The 27400-nt window shown below is 36.9% G+C and overlaps 1 protein-coding gene across 2 annotated transcripts in view; it reads right to left on the bottom strand.

Moving 5' to 3' along the window:
* Positions 1-27400, bottom strand: part of blnk (B cell linker) — a 37424-nt gene extending 10024 nt beyond the window's left edge. The window contains exons 1-12 of one of the 2 annotated variants that reach the window (XM_060872770.1): positions 27199-27400; positions 26767-26829; positions 18193-18239; positions 6537-6602; positions 6037-6093; positions 3112-3158; positions 2943-2983; positions 2756-2867; positions 2421-2521; positions 2221-2272; positions 1833-1871; positions 26-48 (exon numbers count right to left, since the gene is read on the bottom strand). In XM_060872770.1, coding sequence (XP_060728753.1) covers positions 26-48; positions 1833-1871; positions 2221-2272; positions 2421-2521; positions 2756-2867; positions 2943-2983; positions 3112-3158; positions 6037-6093; positions 6537-6602; positions 18193-18239; positions 26767-26829; positions 27199-27267 — 717 coding nt within the window. In that variant the 5' untranslated portion in view covers positions 27268-27400. Of the gene's footprint in view, positions 1-25; positions 49-1832; positions 1872-2220; positions 2273-2420; positions 2522-2755; positions 2868-2942; positions 2984-3111; positions 3159-6036; positions 6094-6536; positions 6603-8161; positions 8272-18192; positions 18240-26766; positions 26830-27198 lie in introns of those variants that run through there. The other variant, XM_060872771.1, reaches the window with a different exon arrangement.

The raw sequence follows: 27400 nt of genomic DNA, 5'->3' as shown, positions 1-27400 counted from the left end.
ATAACACACAATATATAAAACTCACGGGGTCAGGAACCTCATAGACATCTGTAGACAAATAGACAGCAATCATTAGCATGATGCACAATATATGACCTTTTTTTTCTGTAACTTAACCCTGGCATATATATTATTAGCAGAGTGAAGGACGTTTCTACTAGTTTTACAAGCACAGACATCTAGAAATAGATGCATATGTACAGTATGTAGGTGGTCTAGAAGAAAATTCCATCAATATAATCAATTCATTGCTCTGTTATAGACGAATCAGTATTGTGGCTCAATACCTTTGAGTTATGAACTGTTAGTAACTGTGTTTGTCATGTAACAGCCACATGTAGTAAAATATCACAAAAAACTGTGCCATAGTATATTTATTGACTTTGCATATCTTTTATTGTTTTATTGTTCAGTAACCTCTTTGTTTGCTCATTCTACCATGATCATACTAATTATATTGAAATAAGAGAAGCTAAGGGAAATGAACTAAAACTGTGACATGTTTACAGAAAGTACTGTACCTTAAAAGGGTTCAAATAATGACAAAATCTTTGTTTTAATTTGTCCACTTTAAATTTTTAAAGGTAGTAATGGCTTATAGTTATATATAGTATATACGGTTATGAATAGTTTTATATATATATATATATATATATATAGTGCCTCCATTTCACTGTGTCTAACGTTAGGAGAAAATTAGACTATTTCTAGTTGTCTGTTTAAGTACTTCACTTGTGACTAAATGTCTGAGGTCTGCAGATCTGCTATTTACTCCATAAAATCTCCACAAGGTTGCTCTGTGCTTTTGAACACTTGTTCTCCAAAGTGTTTTTGTTCTTCTTAATTCTGAGGCAATTAAAAAACATTAATATGTCCGATGCTCATGAGCATTTCAGAATTTGCTGATACATCATTAATAAAAACAAGTAAATCAGTTACGCTGGCCCTAAACAGCCAAACAAGTCAGCATGTTTTACACTTGAGCGGCTTAACTGGACATGTTTTGGTCCCCACTCTCCTCCTCAGTCTAGCACAAGTTGATTTCAGTTTTTCCAAAGACTGTGTACCATGGTGGATTTCCAGCTTTCTGGTCTTCCTGTTTTCCTGTAAAAATGCTTAGCAGTATGTTTTTTGGTAGGTCCGCTTAGGTCATGCTGGTTTATTTAGTCTGACTATGACACAGTGACACAAACTACCAACCTGCTAATGCAAGATAATGTTGTTGAACAGCTTGGTTTCCAGTCCAAAGCATATTAGCGTATTCTTGTTTCTTAACAATGTACCAAAGAATTGGAGGAACCTTGGTTGGTTAATAACAGTATTAAATTACATTTCTATTCTTTAGCTGTGTTGTGTACAATCAAATGCTGTCACAAATCCACCGATTAATCCCCTTCCCAACCACAAGAAGGAACCTGCTAGAATTTTGAATACTTCTGGGTTTCTTCCCACCAGTAAGGACTTTGAAGCTGGCTTTGCTATTTGTTAAGCTACTTACCAAGCTGTTGATTTATTTGATGTTGCTATTGTTTGCTTTTGTGTATGACCTCTATTGTATTGTATGCTTTTGTGTATGTTTTGTTTCTATGGATTTGTTTTGTGATTTTGTATTTTCGACACCGTTGATTGCTTTTTGATGGTTTTGCCATTGTGATTTTTGCCTGTGGTTTTATATTATTTGTTGGCTATGCTATCTTAACACACATGGAATCTACAATCCCTGCTTCTCAGAGCACTTCACAGATATTAAGTTGGTCGAAAAGTACTGCACAGCAAATTATATTTAGATTCTTACAAATAACTAGATTACAAATAACTAGATAACAGCATACCTGGACTGTATGAGCGTCCTGACTGCATTCCTTGGTCATCTATAGGAAGAAAAGTTCTTGATTAAAGTTGAGAAACACACCATTGTATCATTCTGAGCTATTGAATACTGAGCTATTATAAATAACTTGGCTATGAAATGAGTGAATCCGCAACAGAGAACTGCAACCAACAGGGCATGTGTCCAGCAAAGACTAATCCTGTACAGTATGGACATTTTTGTTGCAGTGAAACTGGAATTATTCTACAGCTTTCCCAATTCCAGCAGGATTTGAGTGAATTCTCTAATAATGTTCATTTCTGGAACCTAATTGAAGATGTTTTTGGTAGAAGTTTTAATTATTGCTATACAAAAAGTGTACTTTGCTCCTGATGTCTTAGTTGCAGGACCTTTTTCAGAAGGGACAATATAGTCTGTGTCCTCCTCAGGATCAATGTAGTCCTGCAAATAGGTAAATAAGGAATTAGGTGTAGTTTCGAGGTCGAGAGATTGAAAAATCTGCAATGTCACAATTAAAGGTCATGACCATGTCAAGATTAAGTGTAGTTTGAATGTGAGATGTGATGTAAATAGTGATATCTTTACTTACATCATACTTTGCTTGTTGTTTAGGCTTCTCAGGAATTCTTGGTTTAGTTGGTAGGAAGGGCATTAACGGTTTACTTTGAGTTTGTCGACCAGGATGTGTGTCTTTTAAACAGAAGAGACAGAAGAAAGCAGAAGTTCTAGCTTTAATTAGAGCTCACCGACTGAAGATGCTGGGGCAGTTTGTGAGATGGCTTGGAATGATGTCCTTTATGATTCAATAATTTAATGACTTGAATTCATGTTTTATGTCTGTATGTTTTCTTGCACAGATATTTTGACACAGACAAAACCTCGATCGTGGGGTTGGGATCATAAGGATAACAAGAAGCATCATACCCAGGTAGTCTCCTCCAGTGTAGTTGATCTTTCGCGGTGGAGAGAAGACTCTCTCACAAGGGGGAGGCTCATAGTTGTAATCACCCTGTGGGTCTTCATACAGGTCACTTTCCTGCAATAAGAAATTAGTTATGTTATATCTTCTGTATATCAGAGGTGCAGAAGAAAAAAGGGATGGGATACCTACAAATTCTGAATCGGACGACTGTTCAGAATCCTGGTTATCACCTGAATAAGAGAGAAGAGCGCTCATTAGCAATGAATTGCGTGATTAGTATATTTTACTTGGGCTTTTTAGCATTCTGGAAGCATGTATAATCAAAATACATCAACTTCAATAAAAAGGTAAACAATACCCGGGTAGTCTCTTGCAGGTACTTTTGGGGGTGCTTTGTTTTTTAGTCTAAAACAGAAAACAGCCAAAACAGTAGATGTTAATACTTCATGGCTTTTTATCCATAAAGCTCTCAGCCACAATTTTATTTTTGGAAAATGAATTGATCACTATTAAATTTAACACCTTTACTATGAAATAAATACTCTCTGTCATGGAACATTTGTCAAGATATTATATTTGGCTAGAAAAAGTAGCTTTCTGTGTTTGGGAGTTCACAGAGATGGAAATCTACTTTGCCTCAGAATATCTCATCTACGTATAATATTGTTTTGATGAATTGATTTTGTAGCCGTTTTTTATTCCAGATGTCTATGAAACCATTCTTTAATTTGTTGACATTGAAATATTTAACATAATTAAAGTTTTGCTTAAATTATATTGCTCGAGTTGTAAACTATGGATTTGCTATTGCCTGAAAGTTATACTGTATATAACCAATTTGCCATTGTGCTTTTTTGGACGATGGTGCTTCTCTTCTCAGGAAAGCTGTGTGTAATTCCAGTCCAGATGTTGTCAGACAGCTGAAAGCCAAACTGCTGTTGCAAGGACAAATACAGTCTCATCCATTAGATGGCTGCTTGTGATATGTTTAGGATAATCCATAAGATTTCTCCAAACATAAACACATTTAGCTGCAGGTAAAAGAGTAAAAGATGACTAATCCAACCTTAATACTTCTTTTTTCATTTCACAGAGCTTTGCATTCTACTGCTTATTAATGATTACCTACATGACACAAAATGCTGCTTGGCTTCCTGCTAAGGGAGGTAAAATGGGATCTCTCCCTAAGAAAAGATGCAATCAGCACTTTAATCATTTAGTCTGTTCAGCCATCTCATCTCCTCATATGTACACTCTGCTCAAACAGATCAGATTCCAGAGCTCCAACTATCACGCCAACTAATACCATCATATATGATTATCGCATCCGTTCAGAAAAGTAACGACCTCACAGTTTTTTGTTGCATTGTATGGGGTCAGTCTAGATGCACACCTCAACCAAGAACGTTCTGGCCAGGTTTATTGAAAGAAACAATAGTGACCTAAATATTTATAACTGCATTTCAGTTTCAAACACATGAGGACTTTTCACACTTGCACAACAGAATCCTAGGTTATCTTGTCAATGCAAAGTATCATACTTTACTAGTGGTCATTCATCTGATGTTTCACACTGTTCATTAGTAAACCCTGGGTTAATATTACTCTTCACATATTTGCGCCATCAACAACCAACGTTCCACTACCTGTGGCTAAAAGAGGGTTTAGAATGACACTACCCCAGGATTAAGCACAGTGTAAGAAGCCTTTTTTTCCTGTTCAGTTACATACCCAAATATAAGATATGTTTTTTTTTTATTGTTAAACAATTTATAAAAATATATTGGAATTCAAGTCAGGCAGGATCTACTTGCACTGATGATCCTTGGGCATTGGTGTGTTTGAATAAATCACGTTAAGTTTGTATAATCACATAGTTAAATAAATACGAGTTCCCTTTATGTTCGCCATTTCCTGTTATAGAAAATAGAACAAAAAAATCAGTGTGATAATTTACAGTAGTAGTAACACACAGAAATCACAATGAAAACATGTCTTATGTGATACCCTTACAACAGCAGATATATTTTTAATATGAAATGCCTCCAATAGTCAATGACCAGTGTATGAATGAGTTATATAAGTGATTGTTGTGTTCTTTTTCCCAAAGACTTCAAGCTTTCTCATGAAAGAAAGGAGAAGTTGTGCAGACTGAAGCTCAGCACTTCTTCTAGCAGTCCAATAAAACCAATGACATTTGACTGGTGCACAATTTGGCAGCCTCTGAAAACCTTTTCCATGACGACGTTTAGGCATTTTCTACTTGTCAGGACTTGGCCCGGACTCTGGCCATGTGCCTTTTGTTTATGTTTTTCTGTCACATGTCTGCCCTGCCTTCGTCTGTTCCTCCCGGTCTGCACACCTGTCCCTCATGTGTCTTGATTGTTAGTAGTATTTAGTTAGTCCGCGTTGCCTGGTGCAGCGCAGAATCTACTGTTGTTTTGTTGTCAGTCTGCGTTATGTTTCGTGTCTTTTGGTTATTAAACCCCGTTTCTGTTTGTCTATCCTGCATCTGGGTCTCTTTTATCCTGCGTCCGTGATCATTACACTACAATATAGACAGATTTTTCAGAATTGAACTTGTTTCTCTTTTACGTATACAGTACTTTGCAAAATGTCTTGGGCGCATGCAAAGAAATGCTCTAAAGCAAAGGAGTTTAAAAAATAATGAAATGAAATGCGCTTACATTTAAAAGAAAATCCTATAAAGGACAGTAAACAGTAATAAACTACACTAAACTAAGCCAATATTTGATGAGACAATACTTTGCTTTAATAACAGTTAAAAAACCCCAAAACTATTATTATAGTAGTACTATGATACCGTGTGTCAACCGCAAGTTCTAGCATTTCAACATCTGCTTACTTCCAAAAGTAAGAAGGGAAAAACTTGTAAAAAAATAAAAGCCCCAAACCATCCACATCAGTCTGTGTTTCATCGAAATTTAAAACAGGTGGGTTTCTCTTCACTTGACTGATCGCTTGCATCAGTTGGAAAACACTGGCTGATTAATTCAGTCAGGTCTATTCTGTTGGCTGAAGTTTTAAACCTTTGTCTGTACAGAGTATCTAAGCACACATCTGTTATCTGGATACAAACTGAACTGCTTAGCTCAGTTTCACTACTGCAGGTTCAATGACTTTACCATGCTGAGACATTCAAGGCCTGAATCTTGAGATTTTAGATATCATCAGGCTGCATGATTGTTTAACTGGCAAAACAATATTTTTAAACTAGTCAGTAGTTCAGAGCCAAATGTGCAGCACTTGAGCTTTGTCTTACCTGTCTATTGTATTTCTTCCAGTTTTAAGAATATTGGCTGTCTGTTCTGTTTGGAACCTGAAAGAAATGACCAAAAAAAAAAAAAAAAAACCCCAACGCATTATCATATCATTATTTTGTTTTACTCAGTCCTAATTCAGTTTTTAGCAAAATTTTTCCCCTACTACTAATAGGTCACAGCTGAATGCTCTGGTACGTTACTGTTCACACAACCGTGGTTCCTGTTGGTAGAAGAACTGATACTCACCTCACTACAGATGTTTCCTTCTATTTATTTCTACAGCACTTTGTAAAAGAAAAATTTGTTTTTCAATTACTTTCATTAACCCACAAATGTTCTCATGGATAGCCTCCCCTACTACATAATTACACTACATAATTCAACATCATATTAAATGTGAATTCTTGAAATTGGTGTATATTATGTTATAAAATCACATACTGTTATAGGTATGGGTATAGATATGGGTTTTGTTAGTTGAAATGCAACTTAAACTTACCTTTTTATTCGATTGAAAATGCTGTCGTCGTTTTTTTTGATGTCCTGAACCAATTTTTGGATTTGCCTGGTATACAAATGAACAGTGAGATTAAGCGAGTTAACCTGAGCTATAATTTGCATATCTAACACACAATCACAGAATATGTGCCTGCACTATAGTGTAAAGGAGAAAACTCTGCATATTATCATGTGAGGGACATGTGTGGGGGACCAAAAGTTGTTTTGTAGTCAATAGAGTTTAAAAAGAGAGAGAGAGAGAGAGAGAGAGAGAGAGAGAGAGAGAGAGAGAGAGAGAGAGAGATAGAGAGAGAGAGAGAGAGTTGAAAGTCTACTAGAGTCTGATTGACACAATATTTCATGGGAGATTTGGTCAGTTATCACTTAGCTTTTGTTCAAAAGACAAACCTTAACAGCTTTTAGGGTAAAGTGTTTATTCTCAGGATCAAACACAATTGGGGTAAAGAGACAGTCAGGCAGAGAAAGAAGAGGAGAAAAGTATGGAGGTGGGGAAAGGCAGTTTGCACCCCAGGCTATTACAATCAGCTACAGGATAGTGAAGCCTTTTTGCTACCCTGCTGTCATAGTGGCCAGGCTGCCTGAAGTCATGCAGTAATATAAAACTGTTGACTGTAATTTATCTGTGTATCCTGGTTAAAGAAATAATTTTGTTTCACTGAATGACTGTTCACACTGTGGTCACACAAGAGATATAAACTACAATATAAACCACACTTGGGACAATGTTTTTTTTTTTAAAAAAAGTCTCATGAACCAGTGAGACACTTTCCAGACACCTACTTACAAGCTTTAGATAAGACTTATTTTAAAATGCAAGGCACACTCTTTTCACCTTACGTGGGTGTTAAACATTGCACATTGACTCATGGCTGTCTGAAAGTGTTGTCATTTGTGAACATGGGATTGTTACCTTGAGTGTTTATAAGTGTGTAGTTGAAGGAGTGGTAGTGGAGATGAGAGTGTGAGCGAATTAAGACGTATAATTAATGAGATTATAGAGTTTTGCTTAGTCGGCTCTCTCCCATCACACACGCACTAACCTGAGCATAAATTAAGATTTCTCAAAACAGACATTAGCTGCATTTCAAAACAATGTGCTTAAACCCACAGGCTCTTACAACACACAATCGTTTAGAGAGAATTCTTTCTGACATCGATGTTGACAAAGAATGCAATATTTCACCATTTGCACAAACACAATAAACACATGGTCAAACAATCTTAAACACTTTGAAACCCTTAAACTCATCATGTTAGTGCTACGTGAAATCTCTTACATTTACGAGATCTTAACTCTGGATCGACAAGCAATTAAAAGACAAAATGAATACATGACACACACTCAACGAAACACTAGAAAATAATGAATGAAGCTGTTTTATGTATCCAATGTGTAATATCAGGAAATAAACATAAAACACAAGTTACAGATTGATGTACACAAGATTGAGATTTAGTTCAAATCTTTAGCTAACTCAAAATAAAGACTGTTTTTTTTTTATTCCTTAAAATGACAGTGAACACTGCATGAAAAAACCACCAAACCAAATCAAAACAAACAAAAAAACCCCAAAAAAACAATAACAATTAAATCAGCTTTCTTACCGGAGTTTCTCACTGGCTGGAACAGTGATCTTGTTCAGTTTCTCCATGCTGTGTGAAAGAATGAGGATGTGTGTGTTCTTTAAGCTAAGGCTATGAGGGCTTGGCAGAAAGCCAGAGTTATCTGACATCTGACATTTGCGGTGTGATTTTCTGTCTTTTATTTATTTATTTATTGTTTCATTTCCTTTTTATTTCCTTTTTCATTCCTTTCTTGTTTTCCTTTCCATTTCCTTTTATTATAAAAACACACTACAAGTAGCGTTTATAATAGAAAAAGGAAGATGGCCTTGATTATATGACATATAAGCTTATATATATATATATATATATATATATATATATATATATATATATATATGTATATATGTATATATGTATATGTATATATGTATATATACACATATATATGTATATGTATATATATATACACAATATTTGCCAAAAGACATGTCTATGTGACTGTGCTCGGTCATTTAACTTATAATTAAATAATATAATAATATATAATTATATATAATATATAATATATAATTTTTAATTATGCCACACTAACTGATTGTACAACATTAATTGATAAATTGATTGATACCTTCAACATGGCAACACCATGTAAGATAGTAAAGATTCCATTTCTTGACGTCATTTTGTTTCTTATGTTTCTGAAGGGAGGAGTACATACATAGTAAATACATTTACATTTATAGCATTTAGCAGACACCCTTATCCAGAGTGACTTACAATTTATTTCAATTTATACAACTGAGCAACTGAGGGTTAAGGGCCTTGATCAGGGGTCCAGCAGGGGCAGCTTGGTGGACCCGGGAGTCAAACTCATGACCTTCCAATGAGTAGTCCAACGCCTTAAACACTTGGCTACCCATAAATAGTCAAGTTTCCATTGCTAGCTAGTGGTAAATCACTAGTGAATGAATCACTATTGTCATATGTTAGTGACTGTACTCTGTCACTGAACTTACACATGAAGTTTAAGTCACATTGCTTGATGAGTCAACAGGGATGTGGTAGCCTTGTGTTTAAGGTGTTGGACTACAGATTGGAAGGTTAAGTGTTCAAATCCAAGTTCCACCAAGCTGCTACTGCTGGGCCCCTAAACTCAACCCTCAATTGCTCAGTGAGATAAAATTTAAGTCGATTTGGATAGAGGCGTCTGCCAAATGCCATAAATGTAACACAGTTTGAGATATTAAAATTTCCGTCGCAAGTTAGCATCAACGACATCGTACCATCATGCTGACCAACAGTTGAATCCCCAAGGAGAAATATTTCGGTGCAATATTGATCAGGGCTGTATTGAGCAGTGGTGCGTTGGGCTGGATCCAGTAATAATAATCCAACTTTGATGTTACAATCATACAAAGTAGCTAGATAAAAAAATTGTTTATACATTATTTACACTAGTGATTCTTTCATTTGTATTTTACTTCCGAAATGTTTAATGCCAGTGAGGAAGTCAGAAAGGCCATACAAAGCATAGCAGAACTCTAGCAATCTAATCTAGCAATCTGTTTTTGCTAAATGAAGTATTAAAAACAACAATCAAACAAAAGAAAAGATAACTTGCTTATATCAAATTGAACTGAATAAGAACAAGAATTTAGATATTTTGATAGTTTATCAGTGAGTGTATAACCATTGTACAGGCGCTTACCAGCCGTGCACGCAAGGGAAAAAATACTGCTCAGAGAAAAAAGAATGCTCTCTAATTATAGATTAGATCTTTGTGATACAGAGCAGTACAGACAAGTACTCCAATGCACGCAAATACACACCTCTGGAAAAGACTTTTTACACTCTTGGAAAGAAATAAATGTTGCAGTATAAATCAAAGCACAATAAACATATCTCAGTATATGTTCAAATAATCTAGGCATTTCACTTATGTGCAATCTTCTAAACATTTTTGCATTGTACTCCTTTTATTTATTCTAAATCCTGCTTTTTTGTAAACTTTAACTTAATTTCAATTCCTTCATAATTTTATGTTTAAATGCCCATGTTGCTGTCTGAGAGGTGGCAAACTAAATTGTGTTGTATTATATCCAAGTACCAAACCTTATCAATTTAGCTAAAAAAACCTACAAGTAAAACAGAGTAAGAATTTGCCAGCAAACAAATGATTACTATTGTAATGAGTCTGTCTGTGTTTCTGTCCTGTTTCTGTCTGCTGTCTTTCCCTGTGGCTAATTGTTTGCTCCGCCCACTATTTGGTTTCCATGGACATTAATTGTACTCTTTCATCTCCTCAGGTGTGTTGTCTTTGTCTTTGATTGTCTCTGCTTTGTCATTGGTTCCTGTCAGCTATATATACTCTGTTTGTTCACTTCCCTGGTGTTGGTCATTTTTGCATGTTGGATGTTGGTGTGCCTGTTCCTGTTAGCCCTGTTTGCTGCCTTGTTCTGTCTGCCTGTCTGTTTAGCTGCATTTGTGTTTTGTATGATTAAAAACTCTAAAAACTGCATTTGGATCCTCACTCGCCTGTGTCCTGCATCGTGTCAGAATGACCAACACCAGGGAAGTGAACAAACAGAGTATATATAGCTGACAGGAACCAATGACAAAGCAGAGACAATCAAAGACAACACACCTGAGGAGATGAAAGAGTACAATTAATGTCCATGGAAACCAAATAGTGGGCGGAGCAAACAATTAGCCACAGGGAAAGACAGCAGACAGAAACACAGACAGACTCATTACAACTATACAGTATTAAATATATACTGTAGACTAAAGTCTGTCTTACATCATGGATTTGTATTTGGAAATGTGTTGAGTGGAAACCTGTGTCATGGTTAGTGTCTGCGTCATTCTGTCTATATTTATCTCTGACCTTTTTCTAAACTTTTCCTTTTTAATACTTTGCATCCCTCCCAGAAATTTAACAGCTTAGATCGTTTAATCTTGAGCTGTAGCCATCCAATATCAGAACATGCGCTTGTGTAATTGTATTTTTTTTTAAAAGCATAGTTATTTTTCTGTGGAATGTTATTTCTGGTCTATAACACTTTTAAACTTTGTCTGTCTGTCTGTCTGTCTGTCTATCTATCTATCTATCTATCTATCTATCTATCATTGATTACCAAACCCTAAGCAATGAACGTGCTTTGCTTTGCTAAGATTCAGAAGGACACAGACCCCATTTCACCTTTTCACAAAAGGATTTAAATATATTGACTAAATGTAATAGATGTTGCACATGATGTTCTTTTGATTAAAAAGTTCCTACAGTACATATACTGTTGATGAGACAATAGACATTTATGCAAAGTTAAACAAATGATCGGCCTGCATGTTGCTTTTCTTCCTCCTAGCCTACTTTTCTAGCCTACATGTTTCCAACTTAACCTCATAGTTAATTCAAAATCATTTAACACAAGTTGCCCAGGATAATTTGCAATAAGAAATACAATATCCAAAACCCAATGAAAAACAACAATAACATCAGTATATAATTTAAAAAAAATAAAATAAAAAAAGTAGCTTGATCAAAAGTTTAAAAATAAGTCTTTAGGCTAGCTGTAAAACACTGAATGTTGGACAGGCCATGATGTTAATAGTTAGATGGATGTAAAGATTAAAGGCAGCTACAGAAAAAGCACAATCTCTGAGTTAGATTTATAGTATAAACAAGGAGTAGATAAAAGAAGTTGACTACAAGATGTAAACGGATGAAGCAGTATACTTTTATACCCAGAAGCCATTTTGTTCAGTGCCTCATATACTGTACCTTTAAATTTAATTTAGACCTAATGCAACACAATGGAATTCTGTGTTATTAAAATATTACATTTCTAAACAAATCCTGATTTCATTGGTTAGACTAATTTTAAGTTTCTAATGACTCATGACACATAGTGAGCCTAGTAGTCTTAATGTAAATAATGCCATTGTGTAGTCTTATGAGGAAGTATAACTATAATATTACATTTAGAGAAACAAAACATGCATGGAGGAATAGTTCACAGGTAACGTGTCTGTTTCCAATACATCAGGTGTGTGGGTTTGATTCTCAGTTCAGTTCTGAGCCCAGTGTTTCGTTTTATTCAGGGTTTTGAAAATGTGTGATCAAGTTACGGTTGCAGTACAAAAACTAACTGTGTTAATGTTACTCTGTTCAATCTTGTGGAACTGATGTACATGCTTGAATTAAGTCGATTCAAAGAGCTTTTTAACAGTGAATTTGGCAAGAATAGGAGACATATGATCGAACCCTTTCTTTTCCCTTGTTTACAGTCTGGCTGCAACTATAATGTGGTAGATGGAGGCAGTCTGATATATACTAATAAAACTGTGATTACATAAATGCATGGTTCACAAGAAAGGAAGTGTTTTTATTCTGCAATAGTTGCACCATAATTCTCACTGACTTTCAGAAAAACTCTTTCCTCGTAAGACTCATGGTGGAGCCAAAAGCTGTCCTAGAAACACTGGGTTTCCCCCAAGCCCCCCCCCCCCCCCCCCCCCCAGCACACAAACACACACACATACACATTCATACACTCTCTCACATCTAGAAGTAATTTACTGGAGTAAATCTGCCTACTGGCATGTTTTCAGAAAGTGGGAACACACACAGACAGAAGGAGAACATGCAGAGAAAAGCTACACTCCCGTAGAGATTCAGTAATGTTACCTGCAGTGTCACCATGTCCCTACCACAATCTTTCATTTTGTCACCGTTGCCTCTGGCTTGCTCATTAGAATAAATATAAAATTTATAATTAATATCCTGAATTTATGTTACTGTAAATCTGTTTTGGGACAATATCCAAATATCCAAAACGGAACTGAATTGTTTATCACAAATTGTAAACCAGTTCCTGTTACAGAGTGAATAATTTCAGTGAAACATGGATTGTTTTTTGTTTTGTTATGTTGACAGACAGCACACTAATTTTGTAACTAGTACACAAAGAATGAAAATAAGTTGAGAACCCAAGTGACAGAAAGTAAACTTTTATAAAAGTACTACATCACATCCTAAAAAAATGGTCAGTGGCTCTATACATGAGTAAGATCGGTTACTGAAACTGTCTGGTTGGTTATTTTAAGTGCGTGATGTCTGAGTTTGCACAATAGGTCTCATGGTTTAGGTTAAGGAAGTACTTTTCATTTATTAAGCAGAAGATCTTCTGTAGTGTGTTGAAATATGTCTACAAGGTCAGTAAGATTGTGATGAGTTGTTCTTTAGTTAATGCATACTATGAAGTAATTCATAGTTCATAGGGGGAAAGTGGCTTAAGCAGTTAAGGGTTAAGGCTCTGGGTTGTTGATTGAAGGATCAGGGTTCAAGCCCCAGCATTGCCAAGCTGCAACTGTTGGGCCCTTAAGCAAGGCCCTTAACCCTCTCTTCCCAGTGGTACTGTGTCATGGCTGACCCTATGTTCTGACTCCAACTTCCAAAGTTGGGATATGTGAAGAAAAAGCTTTATAGAAATCCAGATTTCTATGTAGATCTCTAATGAATAAGACAGAGGTGACAGTTGCATGAGGAAGAAACTGCAGAATTAATGGCAGAAATAAGCCTAGGTGCAAACAATAAATTTGGGCCCATTTTAGATTTTACATGTGTATAATTCCAAAGCTTTAATATATATATGTCAGTAATGTGGTAGTTCTGTTATGTGCAGTAGTGTTTACACTTTGCTTAACATCCATAACTATAATAATAAAGCAGAAAACAAGCAATTCATATACACACACACACACACACAAAAACAGGTTCATTTGCAATCACTGTGCTATTGTGAGCATTGTGATCATACTGTAAGTAACATATACAACAGGCTACCGTATTTTCCGCACTATAAGGCGCACCTAAGAGCCTTAAATTTTCTCAAAAATCGGCCGTGCGTACGTTGGCCGAGAAGTGCAAAACAAATGCGAAAACACATTAACAAATCCTAAAACACATTAACAAATCTGAAAACACATTAACAAATCCGAAAACAAATTAACAAATCCTAAAACACATTAACAAATCCCAAAACACATTAACAAATCCCAAAACACAACAAGAAGTCAGACAACCCGGAAACGGTAGGTATCGTTTTTGAATGGAAACTTACCGATCATTGGACAAGACACCTGTCACTCAAGATATACAGGTATGGAATCTTATGTGTAATGTGTAAAGTTCTCCGTTTAAATATAAGAAAATAACAGAATTAATCGACAGTAATCCATTCCATCCATCCATTCCAACTTTTCCCTGCGGCAGACTGTTGAACTTCATGTATACCTTGAGTGACAGGTGTCTTGTCACTCCAGTCCAGTAGGTGGCGGTAAATGCACCTTAAGTTGGTTTGCCATCCACCAAATTAAAATCATAAGAAAAAGAAGACAACATGGCCACGTTCACACTGCAGGTAAAAGTGGCCCAAATCTGACTTTTTTGGGGTCAAGTGACCAGGTCAGACTTCTTCAGGAGTAGTGTGAACACTCAAATCTAGCCCAGATCTGATTTTTTCAAATCAGATTCAGACCACTTCCATATGTGGTCCTGAATCAGACCCAAATCTGATTTTTTCCAATGTGGCCGCAGTGTGAACAACCAAGGCGGATTTGATGCGACTTTTACGTCAATCTACATAGACATTCGTCACAATTATGCGCCGGCGAGTACGCACACAAATGTGACTACGCCTACAAAATGGATCAAATAATCAAAAGTTGCCCTCGACATCCGAAAATTTTCAAAACACTGCGTCTCTGTGTTGCCATTACAAAAACATTTAGAAAGAAAAGCGAAAATGCTTACTTCCTCCATAACCTCGCCAACTTTAGCGCAACGGCGTGCTGCGTGTGACGTCATTGTTATTTTCATTTGTGCATGCGGGTCAGTTCGAAACAGCAAACAGTTCACACTGGTATCTGATATAGGCCACATTTTAAAAGGTATTGTGAACAGCCAAAAAAAAAAAAAATCAGATCTGAGCAAAATATCCGAATTGAGCATTAAGACTTGCAGTGTGAACGCGGCTCATTTGTTTGTCTAAGGACCCCCGAAAATGGCACCAATGAAGAGACATGCTTATGAGGCACAATTCAAACTACAGGCTATCAGTTACGCGGTTATAAATGGGAATAGAGCAGCTGTGAAAGAATTCAACATCAATGAATCTATGGTTCGGAAGTGGAGGAAGCAAAGAAAATGAACTGCGCCAAGTTAAGAAGACACAGTAGATGAGGACTTTGATGGATTTGTGGGAGAAGATTGATTAAAAAATAATGTGTGTGTATTGTTAAATGTGTGTATAGTAGAATAAAGTTGAACTGAACTCACTGTTTTGCTTCCGTTACCTTTTTTGTAGACCGTATGTTTTAGCATGCGTCTTATAATACGGTGCGCCTTATGTATGGGTTAAGTACAGAAATAGACCCCGTAATTGAGACCGCACCTTATAATTCGGTGCGCTTTATAGTGCGGAAAATACGGTAAATGAAAATACCGACAATTCTGCTGAATCTAATGGCTCAAAGATTAAACTAATATTACTAAATTATCAAAATACCTAATTTAGTTAGTATGCAGAAATAACGTGCTATTATACCAGTTCTGAAAGTCATGAGTAACTTTTCTAAGCATCCAACCAGCCATTTTTTCTACCACTTATCCTACACAGGGTCACAGAGATCCTGGAATCTATGAGGGAACTCGGGCACAGTGGTGTCACCCTAGACAGGGTGCCAACTCATCACAAGGCACATCACAAACTATACTAAACAAAATTATAAACGCAAGCTTTTGTTTTTGCCCCCATTTTTCATGAGCTGAACTCAAGGATCTAAGACTTTTTCTATGTACACGAAAGGCCTATTTCTCTTAAATATTGTTCACAAATATGTCTAAATCTGTGTTAGTGAGCTCTTCTCCTTTGCCGAGATCCATCCACCTCACAGGGGTGGCACATCAAGATGCTGATTGGACAGCATGATTATTGCACAGGCGTGCCTTAGGCTGGCCACAATAAAAGGCCATTCTAAAATGTGCAGTTTTACTGTATTGGGGGTCCAAAAACCAGTCAGTATCTGGTGTAACCACCATTTACCTCACGCAGTGCAACACATCTCCTTCTCATAGAGTTGATCAGGTTGTTGATTGTAGCCTGTGGAATGCTGGTCCACTCCTCCTCAATGGCTGTGTGAAGTTGTTGGATACTGGCATGAACTGGAACACACTGTCGTATATGCCGATGCAGAGCATCCCAAACATGCTCAATTGGTGACATGTCCGGTGACTATGCTGGCCATGCAAGAACTGGGATGTTTTCAACTTCCAGGAATTGTGTACAGATCCTTGCAACATTGGGCCGTGCATAATCATGCTGCAACATGAGGTGATGGTCATGGATGAGTGCCACAACAATGGGCCTCCAGATCTCGTCATGGTATCTCTATGCATTCAAAATGCCATCAATAAAATGCACCTGTGTTTGTTGTTCATATGTGCCTGCACATACCATAACCCCGCCACCACCATGGGCCACTCCATCCACAATGTTGACATCAGCAAACCGCTCACCCAAATGACGCCATGCATGCTGTCTGCCATCTGCCCTGTACAGTGAAATCCGGGATTCATCTGTGAAGAGAACACCTCTCCAAAGTGCCAGATGCCATCAAATGTGAGCATTTGCCTACTCAAATCGGTTACAACGACGAACTGCAGTCAGGTCGAGACCCTGACGAGGACGATGAGCATGCAGATGAGCTTCCCTGAGATGGTTTCTGACAGTTTGTGCAGAAATTCTTTGTTTATGCAAACGGATTGTTGCAGCAGATGTCCAGGTGGCTGGTCGATCTTGTAGGTGAAGATGCTGGATGTGGAGGTCCTGGGCTGATGTGGTCTGCGGTTGTGCAGTTGGATGTACTGCCAAATTCTCTGAAATGCCTTTGGAGTCAGTTTATGGTAGAGAAATGGACATTCAATTCAAGGGCAGCAGCTGTGGTGAACATTTCTGCAGTCAGCATGCCAATTGCACGCTCCCTCAAAACATCTGTGGCATTGTGCTGTGTGATAAAAACTGCACGTTATAGAGTGGCCTTTTATTGTGGATAGCCTAAGGCACGTCTGTGCAATAATCATGCTGTCTAATCAGCATCTTGATGTGCCACCCCTGTGAGGTGGATGGACCTCGGCAAAGGAGAAGAGCTCACTAACACAGATTTAGACAGATTTGTGAACAATATTTGAGAGAAATAGGCCTTTTGTGTACATAGAAAAAGTCTTAGATCTTTGAGTTCAGCTCATGAAAAATGGGGGCAAAAACAAAAGTGTTGCGTTTATAATTTTGTTCAGTATATGAACAATTTAGGGATTCCAGTCAGCCTATCATGCATGACTTATGACTGCAGTAGGAAACTAGAGTAAAACTAGAATATATTATATGCCAGCGATATTTAGCTGAAGCTAGCCTTTTTAAAAATCAAACAAACAAACAAATTTAGTCCCTTTCCTTAGTATTCTCTATTTCATTCATTCATTCATTCATTCATCTTCTACCGCTTATCCGAACTACCTCGGTCACGGGGAGCCTGTGCCTATCTCAGGCGTCATCGGGCATCAAGGCAGGATACACCCTGGACGGAGTGTATTCTCTATTTATGCCCTCAAAATACACAACACTCTAGCCTAAAGGACCTAAAGGCTAGTACAAATGGCAAAGTGTTCTATATTGCAAGCTACTATATAGAGGTAGAGAAGCCACTTTTAAACTAATTTCATGTTGGTGTGTCAATATTACCTACCAACCTGTGGTACAATAGAGACAGTTATTCCTGGGTAAGATTTTGTGGAAAAAAATTAACCAACATTACTAATCATTACAAAAAGTGGAATTGACTGGTTGACCATTATGTTGACTGCTAGGCTGGTGATGTTCAGGCTTTTTATAGACCAGACAGAAAAAAAGTGTCTGAACATATTTGCTTTATCAGAAAGTCAGTTAGTCTCTTTGTGAAGGTTAACATGTTAATGTGTAGAAGAAAGAGGAAACGAAACCATATCTTACGGTCGGTGGATGAGGCTAAACTTGCTCAGATCGCTGTCAGAAAGTTTCTGTGGTGGGGAAAAGACAAAAGAGTTTTATTATTCACATCATCCTGCAATTGTAAAATTCTACTTATCCATTACTTTCTGTGCATTTAAAGTCAAATCATATTCTGAAACACATTAAATATGTTTCTGATGGGGTTAGTGATAATTAATTTGGTCGGGGCTTCCATTCATTGCTTATCCTACACATGGTTGTCGAAGCCTGAAGACTATAAAGAAGGACTTATTGGACACCCTGGATGGGGAGCCAGTCCATCACACATGCATGCACAATCACACACACACACACACACACACACACACACACACACACACACACACACACACACACACACACACACACACACACACACACACACACTATGGACAGTTAGGGATGCCAATCAGCCTACAACAAGAAAGCAGAACAGAATGAATAAATAAAGGGCTGCTACGTTGTTCTATTTAGCTAGAGATAACGTACGTATGAAAACCTTCACTGCAGTGAAACTTGACCAACACGTAGACAGATGATTAAAGCAAAAAGGTCAGATCAATCATTCAGACATGAAATAAATAATACATTTACTCCAACTACATGATTTTCTTATTTAGTGATTAAAGAGGTCAGTATTTAACCTTGACATTAACATAGCTACTAATCTGTGTACTTTCTATTTTCCACTCAGTTGTATCAGGCACACAGGTGTATTACTCACTATCAGCACTAGATGGCGATATAGCCAAGTTTTAAAAGCGTTTCAGCCGCTGAGTTTTACAGAAGGAAGTGTCTTCCTTCATCTTAGTAATGAGCAACTGTTATGTGAACTTTCTCAACATTTTACTTTATTACCCCCGTGTTTGACCTCAGGTCCTCATGTAACCTCAAAATGAAAAAAAATTATACAACCAGCACTCTATTACTTTTAATAACTTCTCTAAATAAATGTGATACATTTTTAAAGCTAAGAGAACGACTCCATCTCTGGAATAAAAAGCATCTTTCTCCATCTTTCTTATAGAGATTCGCTTGATTTAACCACATTATCACTGACACCGTGTCGATCCCTGTGCCCAGTGATGTTATATAAGTTCCAACCAACCTACAAATGCATGATAATAATGTTTAGCAGCTGCATGAGTGTATCAGTTTATGGTTGGAATTACATTTTACTGGAATCTAAGTCTTGAAGTAATGGAACCATATGTGGAATATGCAGCATTATGTTTCAGCGTGTTACCCCAAATTACATCACTCTGTCCCTTGTTCCTGTAATTGAGCTTAGAATAGTATCTAAGTAAAACATTTTCATGACATTTATCAAGATGAAAGGAGACACATGCCCACGCAAGCAGACAGAACAATACTGTAGGTAAAAAAGAAACTTAAAGAAGGAACAGGAGTATGTGACAGGCCAAATGTGTGAGACAAGTGTGTTTGTTTCTGGAATTAGTTCCCAGTGAGGTGAATGTGGAATGGAGTATGAGGTGACATAGCAGGGATTAGCCTTTTAGATAAGGACCCTAAGTAATCATTGATTAATTCAGTTAAAAGCTCTGGTGTAGAATGATTTTGTTAAAAATTAAAGCAGTGTTATTGATCTGTTGGGCAAAACGTATTTCAAAAATATACACTTGAATGGATAAAAGCCACATTTTTTAAACAAGTGGGCTGTCGAGTGTCACACAGAAAAACATTCGAGTTTGAATCTCAATAATAGAAGAGATTCCTGACCATTCCACAGTCATCAATGGCCAGGAGTCTAAGAGAGATTATTGTTCCTGTTCTCTGGGTGATAGTGATGGCAGTAATCTCTCCTGTTTGATTGTGGGCATCTGTGAATTCATAAATATTGAAGTGCTTTTCTCTGAAATTTTAGCCTCCCTGCGACACAGCATATGACGCAGCAGCTGAAAAACAGGCATGTACTAACCCTCACCATCTCTAGTTGGTAAGCTTTTACATGATAGGATAAGGCTAGCTACTGATCAGGAATTGGCAAATGACCAAGTTGAGTCATTTGGGACCTCACAACCAAAGTGGTCTAGTCCCTATCAGTGACAATGTAGGGAAATTGTAATGCTATAGCCACATTTTGAGCACTGCTGGCTCAATGTTTAAGCCTCTGATCAGATTAGAAGGTTGGGGTTTTAAACCCCAGCATTGCCAACTGCCAATTTTGGACTATTGAGTAAGACTCTTAACCCTCTCTAACAGTTGAGCTGTCTCATATCTGACCCTTTTTGCCAACCCTGCACTTTGACCTCACCTTCCTAAAAGCTGGGACATGTGAAGAAAGAATTTCACTCTGTTGTATTGTATAGGTCACAAATAAGGTCTTCTTTTTATAGTAATAGTCTGAAATCCTAGTGAGCCATTATCCATTGTCTTACACATTACATCATAAGAAATCAAATAAAACACATTACACACACCTTTCTCATTACAATGTGATTTGATACCATTGTATTTATTTGCACAAAATAATGCTTGAATTAATGCTTGTAATAATTTATCTGCATAGAGGGCCTAAATCCCTAAATCCTGAAAAAACTTACATTTACATTTACGGCATTTGGCAGATCTTTATTCAGAGCAACGTACAAAAGAGCTTTGAAGTCTCTATCAATAAAAACACTGGGTAACTAGTACACTGGGTAACTAGTATACAGACAGGATACCAGGAACCAGGTTTTTTTTTTTTTTTTTTTAAATATAACCTACTGTGGTTTTAAGTTGCTGAGTAAGTTGCAGCTACATGCACCACAATCCTTTGGACAGTTTGCAATAAAAATAGTTATAAACTGGTATTATTATTTAGGGAACTTATAACTTCATCTTCTTACTGAGAAACATGCTTGCACGTATATGGCGTCTTGCACTATACGAAGAGCACAGCAAGAAAACACAACAGCTATTATTTGAGTATGAAATAAACCAATTTTTCATATTTACAAACGTAGCTCAATTATCAGTATGTATGCAAAACAAACAACAAATATTAGAAATAAAGTTAATCCGCTCACTGTCCTTCAGTGTTGTGTGGCTCTGAAGTCTGTATAATCCATAGCAAAAGACTGCAGCAGGGTTACAAAAGAAATTCCCATCCAACTGTCCGTCTATCCATTCATCCATCCATTCATCCATCCACCCAATTTCATTACTCTTTATCCTACACATGGTTGAAGGGAACCTTGCAGTCTATCCCAGGTAACTTAGGGCACAAGGTGGAGGACAACCCATCACAGGGAGCAGTTGCACATACAACAGACAATTTAGAGATGACAGTCAGCTAACACACATGTCTTTGGACTGGGGAGGAACCCAGAGTACACAGAGGAATCCTTTGAAGCAAAATCCCAGCTTCAGAGGTGCGACATGCTAAACACTCATCCACCATGCCTCCAACTAGAGAAACAGTCAAAAGCAAAACTGTACTATTTGTGCTAACTTTATATTTCTTCTAGGATTCGATAGAACCTGCCAAAAGAAATCCCTGAAATGGAACACTGTGCATTTTTAATGTGAAGCCAAAGATGAAATATATTTGTGATTGTGATAAAAAGAGTAGTTTATGCCAGGGCCAGAATGCTCCAATGCATTATCTGCGTTTGATCCCAAGCTTAGCCTTATGATACAGAATAAAATATCAAATCTATTTCAGCCGAGTGCCTCCTCAGATTCAGGATGAGTGAATTATTTATGTAGACTTCTCGAGGAGCTCGAGTGAAACACAAGGCACCCTGGCCTGGAAGACCAGCTGCATATTAAAAAGCAAAGCTCAGTCATAAACAGGGCACTACAACATCATCCGTGCTGTCGGTTCTCACACTAGAACTCACACTAACACTTTTAGAAACTAGTCTAAGATGTCAAAGCGAAAGACGGACCACAAGAGTTGACATTGATCTTATGCTACTTTATAAAGGAACACAGAGCTGCACAGTGGGAGAGGGAAAACGGTGTTAAGAACAATGTAAATATCACTGCAAATATTTCTTATCTGTTCACTGTGGATCCTCCATGTGTGCTATGTGTGGTTGTGTCTTGCTTCACCTCAGCACCATATGTTTATCATGGCAACAAGAGCATAAGTGTAGTTTACTAAAGCTGTGAGAATATCTCATGTTTCATTTAATACTCATCAATGGCTCAGCTCCAAACGAGCTGCTCAGTATGGATTCACTTTTCGTCTGTGCTCACCTAGTCCCAGGCAATGTTATTATAATCTACTGACTAATTTCCTAGGCACCCTAGAATAGGAGCAGATGGTTAAATGCATGAGCAGTGCTTGAATATGCAAAGTAATTCATTGCATACCCCTGGTACCCACTGAGCATGACAGCATGTACAGCATGAAGATTATTAGTAGGGATGCTTTGCTTCTCTTGACTGAAACATGCCTTCATTCCTTCAAAGTTCTGATTGTTCACCGCTTTAAATATGACTAATGCTAACACATGCAAACACAATATGTATCTAAATACACACAAGTGCACACTAATAAGAGAAATTCTTGAAGAGAATGCAGACAAACTTATACAGTACATCCAGAATCAGTGCCTGTCTGAGAAATCTGGTCTGCTTGACACAAAGCTTAGTCACTGACATATTAAAAGTAGTCTGTTTAAGCTTTTATTACCCCTATTGATTTACATCACAATATGCATGCTAAATTGTTTTTCTTTATTTCCTTTTTCAATGATGAAACCGAGGCCACCATAACTGAAAGAATACAATAGAAGCTGCTTTGAATATTTCTGTGTTTTTCTGTAGCACATATTTTGTAGCAATATAAAACTACATAAAAGCTAGAGGTAACTATATAAAAATGATAAACACAACACAATACTATAAACCCTAACCTTTGTAAGGAGGAAAACGAGAATTATAAACCCATCGCAAATAAATGGTTAGACACCATAAATAACTCCTTTTACAGAAAGACTTACAGAGCAGAAAAACCCAACTGCAACTACAATTTTAATTACACGGAAAAAAAAACAAAACAAATAAAGACTGACCAGAATACTAGGTGTCTGGACTTATCAAACACCACCATTACAAATGCAATGTTTGGACTATAGCTATCTCATTTGTCTAAAGAGCTGAATGTCATAATCCAGGAGAGTTTAGGAATACTCTCACTCCATACCAGAAATCCATCAGCACTGGGAGTACAACGGATCGTGACAGTAGAAATCAAGGACGCAACAGACGCTTCCAAGATTAGAGGAAACTCTATGTGCAGTAAGAAAGGAACTTTTATTTTCATTGTAAACACTGGTAGGAACTGTTTCTACTTCAGCCTCACTAGCACAAGGAGAGTCTCTAAGGCCATTCATCCACTGAACAATTAACTGCATATCCCCTCATACTTTGCTCCATAGGTTTGCACATATTACTTGCAAATGTACTGTATATAATTTCTGTGCTCCATGTAGGTCTACGTTTCTGGGTTTTTTGTTTTATACCTTGCTTATATTATAGCGTACGTATTATTACAATGAAGCACATCCTGATTCAGAGATAATGGCCAGACATCCAGGTTAACGCAAGACAAATTTATTTATATATTTACACATTTTAAAACAAGCTTCATTTTGTACAGAGATGACTAGGTTAATGAAATCCCCAGATTATGGATATAACCAAAAAATTCCACGAAATCCTAACAGGCTTGTGCCATAACTTAAAGTTTTAGACATTTAGAACAGATTTTTTAAATTGTGAGAGCTTTGTGACTATTAAGAGAGTAGGTGCAACAAGAGATATGATGCATATAATGCTTACTGTTTGGTAGTAAGGGATTCTCGGAGCTGGTGTGAAGCTTTAACTGGTGATAAGATGTAGGAAAGAACCTAGTGTTGTAGCCAGGTTATTTACTTTCCCTCAAAAAGCTGCTGGAAATCATCCTAATAAGCTTGTCACTTGGGTTCAGGTTTGTTGGCTTGTGCATCACGGATCTTTATATTGATGGGAGCAAACAAGCAGGTTGGCAGACTGAGAGGTTAAGTGTCAGTTTCCTCTTATGTATTCAACATATCAGGAAGCTATATTTTTTTTGTATATCATTTGTAACAGATCTCCAAAAAGCATCAATGTTACTTTGCTTAAAAATCAGGGCATAACTGACTAGGTAAAAAAGAGGATATGTGACTTCCATGTGAGATTAGGATGTTCTGCATGCATAATTAAATTATAGAGCACTGTTTCGATCAGGTGATTCCACTCCTTCAGGGCTAGCCAGGATGTCCTGTTTTTCAACAACAAAAATATTCTCTGGCGTTGTCATAATTCCTATTTGATGTCAATTAAGTGATTTTTGAATGATTCTTCTAAGTTGCAAGAAATGCAACCTCAGAATTATCATCATAGATGTACATGGAATATGAATCAGGGTGTCCCTCCCAGCTATTGAGCAGCTTTGTGGAGTGCAAATAGAGCATGATTTTAATAAAATTCCTGATGAATCACTTGTAAAACATCATAATCTCAGGAAGTTCTTCCAAATGGTCTTCAATGGTCATTAACAGATATACTGTTCATACTGTTCTGTTATTCAATCTGGCAACTTTGTGTAAACCTCAATAGTCTGTGCAGAATAGATTTAATAAATCCTGTTGATAAGAGTAAACCCAAGTCTAAGTGGCTCCTCTGTGGATTCCCCCCACAGCTCATTTAACTGATAGCAAGTAGACCGACATGGAGCTAGAGCACCATGTCAACAGAGTTAAGAGTAGAGTGAGGGAGGATCTGATGGCCTCCAGTTGCTATTCCTGGGTAATGAATGCTTTGCTTTCTGCATTTTGCACTGCTAAACTATTCTTGGCTATGTCATGATTTTTTGGGGAAAACGCTCTTCAGCAAAGATATACTGTAAGGATACTGAGTATATAAACCCAGGAGCTTTTATTAAACAGTAAATAAATTGGACTGATGACTGATAGCACACTTTGCAACAATAAAAACTGCCAATAATATAAAACAAAATATGAAAGACATCAATTCTTAACAAATTAGAGTAAAGAGTAAACCACAAATAGATACTTGAAGTCTATATAAATAGGTTAAGATGTGCGGGAAGGAGATGGCAAGAATAAATTGCCGTCATAAGATTCTAATCAATAGTTACAGAAGTTCAGCTACAGTAAGTGAACTACTAAATATATAGTGAGAAGACGTGACCCACATAGTTTTGGTTGAAAATAAACACATGTATTGTGTATTCATTAAGTACTCTGTTCTAAACTTTGTTAATACGTCATCGTTTACTACCTAATAATCAAAACCTTGGGAACACTTTTCCCAAACCTTGGGAAATTACTCACACACCCTCGATAGGAATGCAGCCCACTGAAGGACACCATGCATACACATTCACACCTAGGAACAATTTCGTGTAAGCAATCTACCAGCATGTTTCTAGAAGCTGGGCAGAAATTCAAAACTCAAAATGTGAAAGACAATGCAATGTAATCCTTGTCCAAGATCAAACTAAACATCCTGGAATTGTAAGGCAGAAACATCACCATCTACACTATGCCCATTTTAATAATGTAGTTCATTTGTTAAAACCAACACCTAACTCACAGATTTATACCGCCCAACCGTATATAAAGGTGACATTTCATTTCCCTGTATAAAATTAAGCTGAATGAAACTTAACAGTTACTATTTCCAATTTTACAGATACAGTACAAAGTGTCACAGTTTCGGCTGGAAGTGGAGAAAAGTAAGAACATTTTTGTTGGGTAAACCCCTGTGACAGGAAGCTTACATTATCATTAAAAAAACACACAATTTGCACATTTCCAAATAAAGGAAGTACGCTGGCTCTGCTACATAACGTCTGGAATCTTTAGTGACTTGGCAACATGATCATGTCATGTCTAATGGGGATTCATAATGTGGGTACATACAGTGAAAATGATAAATCAGACTAAAATGACTCAATACACATGACTGTGCTCCGCAGGAACATACTGTACGTGTGATGTTATATTATTCCTCTACATATTCCTTATGCCCTTCAGATCTAAATTTCACAAATGGCATATGGCCTTGTTGTATGATTCATATATTAATTTGTAAGGACTAGGAGTATGGTTTAAAATGTAATGCGTTTGAACATCAGGTTCCAAGAACTAGAAATACTTGAACTAATCACAAAGACTTGAAAGTACTGAAAATACCACAGCAGTGAAACTAAGAAAGCGACGAGTATGTATTTTAAAATTATTTAGCAAATCTGCTAAAATCTCTTAAAACTGTAATGAATTCTGGTGTCGTGTAAAAAAACAAACAAACAAACAAACAAACAAAAAAAAAACAGAATATGATATTGTATTCTGCTCTAAATTAAAAAATAGACAATAAAATAACAATGTGACTGTAAGATATTTTTATAAGTACGGTATACAGATAAATACTGGTAGATATCTCCTAAAAATTATTTTATTTAATAAATGCAACCAATATTAGTTAGTATTTAGTATTTGTTAGTTAGTATTTGTGACAAGAAGTGATTGTATTGTATGTGGCACCTACCAGAAACCACCGGCCATCAATCTTCATTCTCTGCACAGTTACAGCACAATCTCTCATCTTGTTCTGTGAGTAACATGCACAACATTATACTCACAAGTCTTGTACAGTTCATACAACTTCGGTATGTATGAATGTATGTATGAACTACAGTATGTATGAACTGCAACATTTTGGCATGTACATGTGTATGTATTTCTGTATAAGTTTCCATTTAGATAAGTATGATTTTACAGAAATGCATTATATTTCATAATACTGTACAGAAATACAAACGCTTAACAAACTTGATTACATTTCAGTTAAACACCGTATTCTGACAGAATCTCCAGTATAATTGTTATCTTCACTTCAGGTATTCTTGTGAAGATCATTTTACACAGTAACATCAGAAATGTCTCCCTGTTGTGCTAGAGAGCTTTTCTACCCACTTACCTGAGACAAGAAACTGGCTACCTGTGCTGGGCTCCACTCCTCAAACTGTTCCCTGGTTGGCAGACTCATCTCAGCTTCAACTGTTCCAGATCAAACTGAGAGCTATCTGACAGCAGCTCATCGATCTGAGCTGTTTACAGTAACTACACTGCAACTGGACTTCACATAATGTGGGAAATGAAGGAAGTTCCTCTTGCTATTG

The sequence above is a fragment of the Tachysurus vachellii genome, chromosome 6, assembly GCF_030014155.1.
Source record: "Tachysurus vachellii isolate PV-2020 chromosome 6, HZAU_Pvac_v1, whole genome shotgun sequence".
Classification (NCBI taxonomy): Eukaryota; Metazoa; Chordata; class Actinopteri; order Siluriformes; family Bagridae; genus Tachysurus; species Tachysurus vachellii.
The sequence above is the reverse complement of the archived record's forward strand: the minus strand, read 5'-3'. Positions and strand labels throughout refer to the sequence as shown.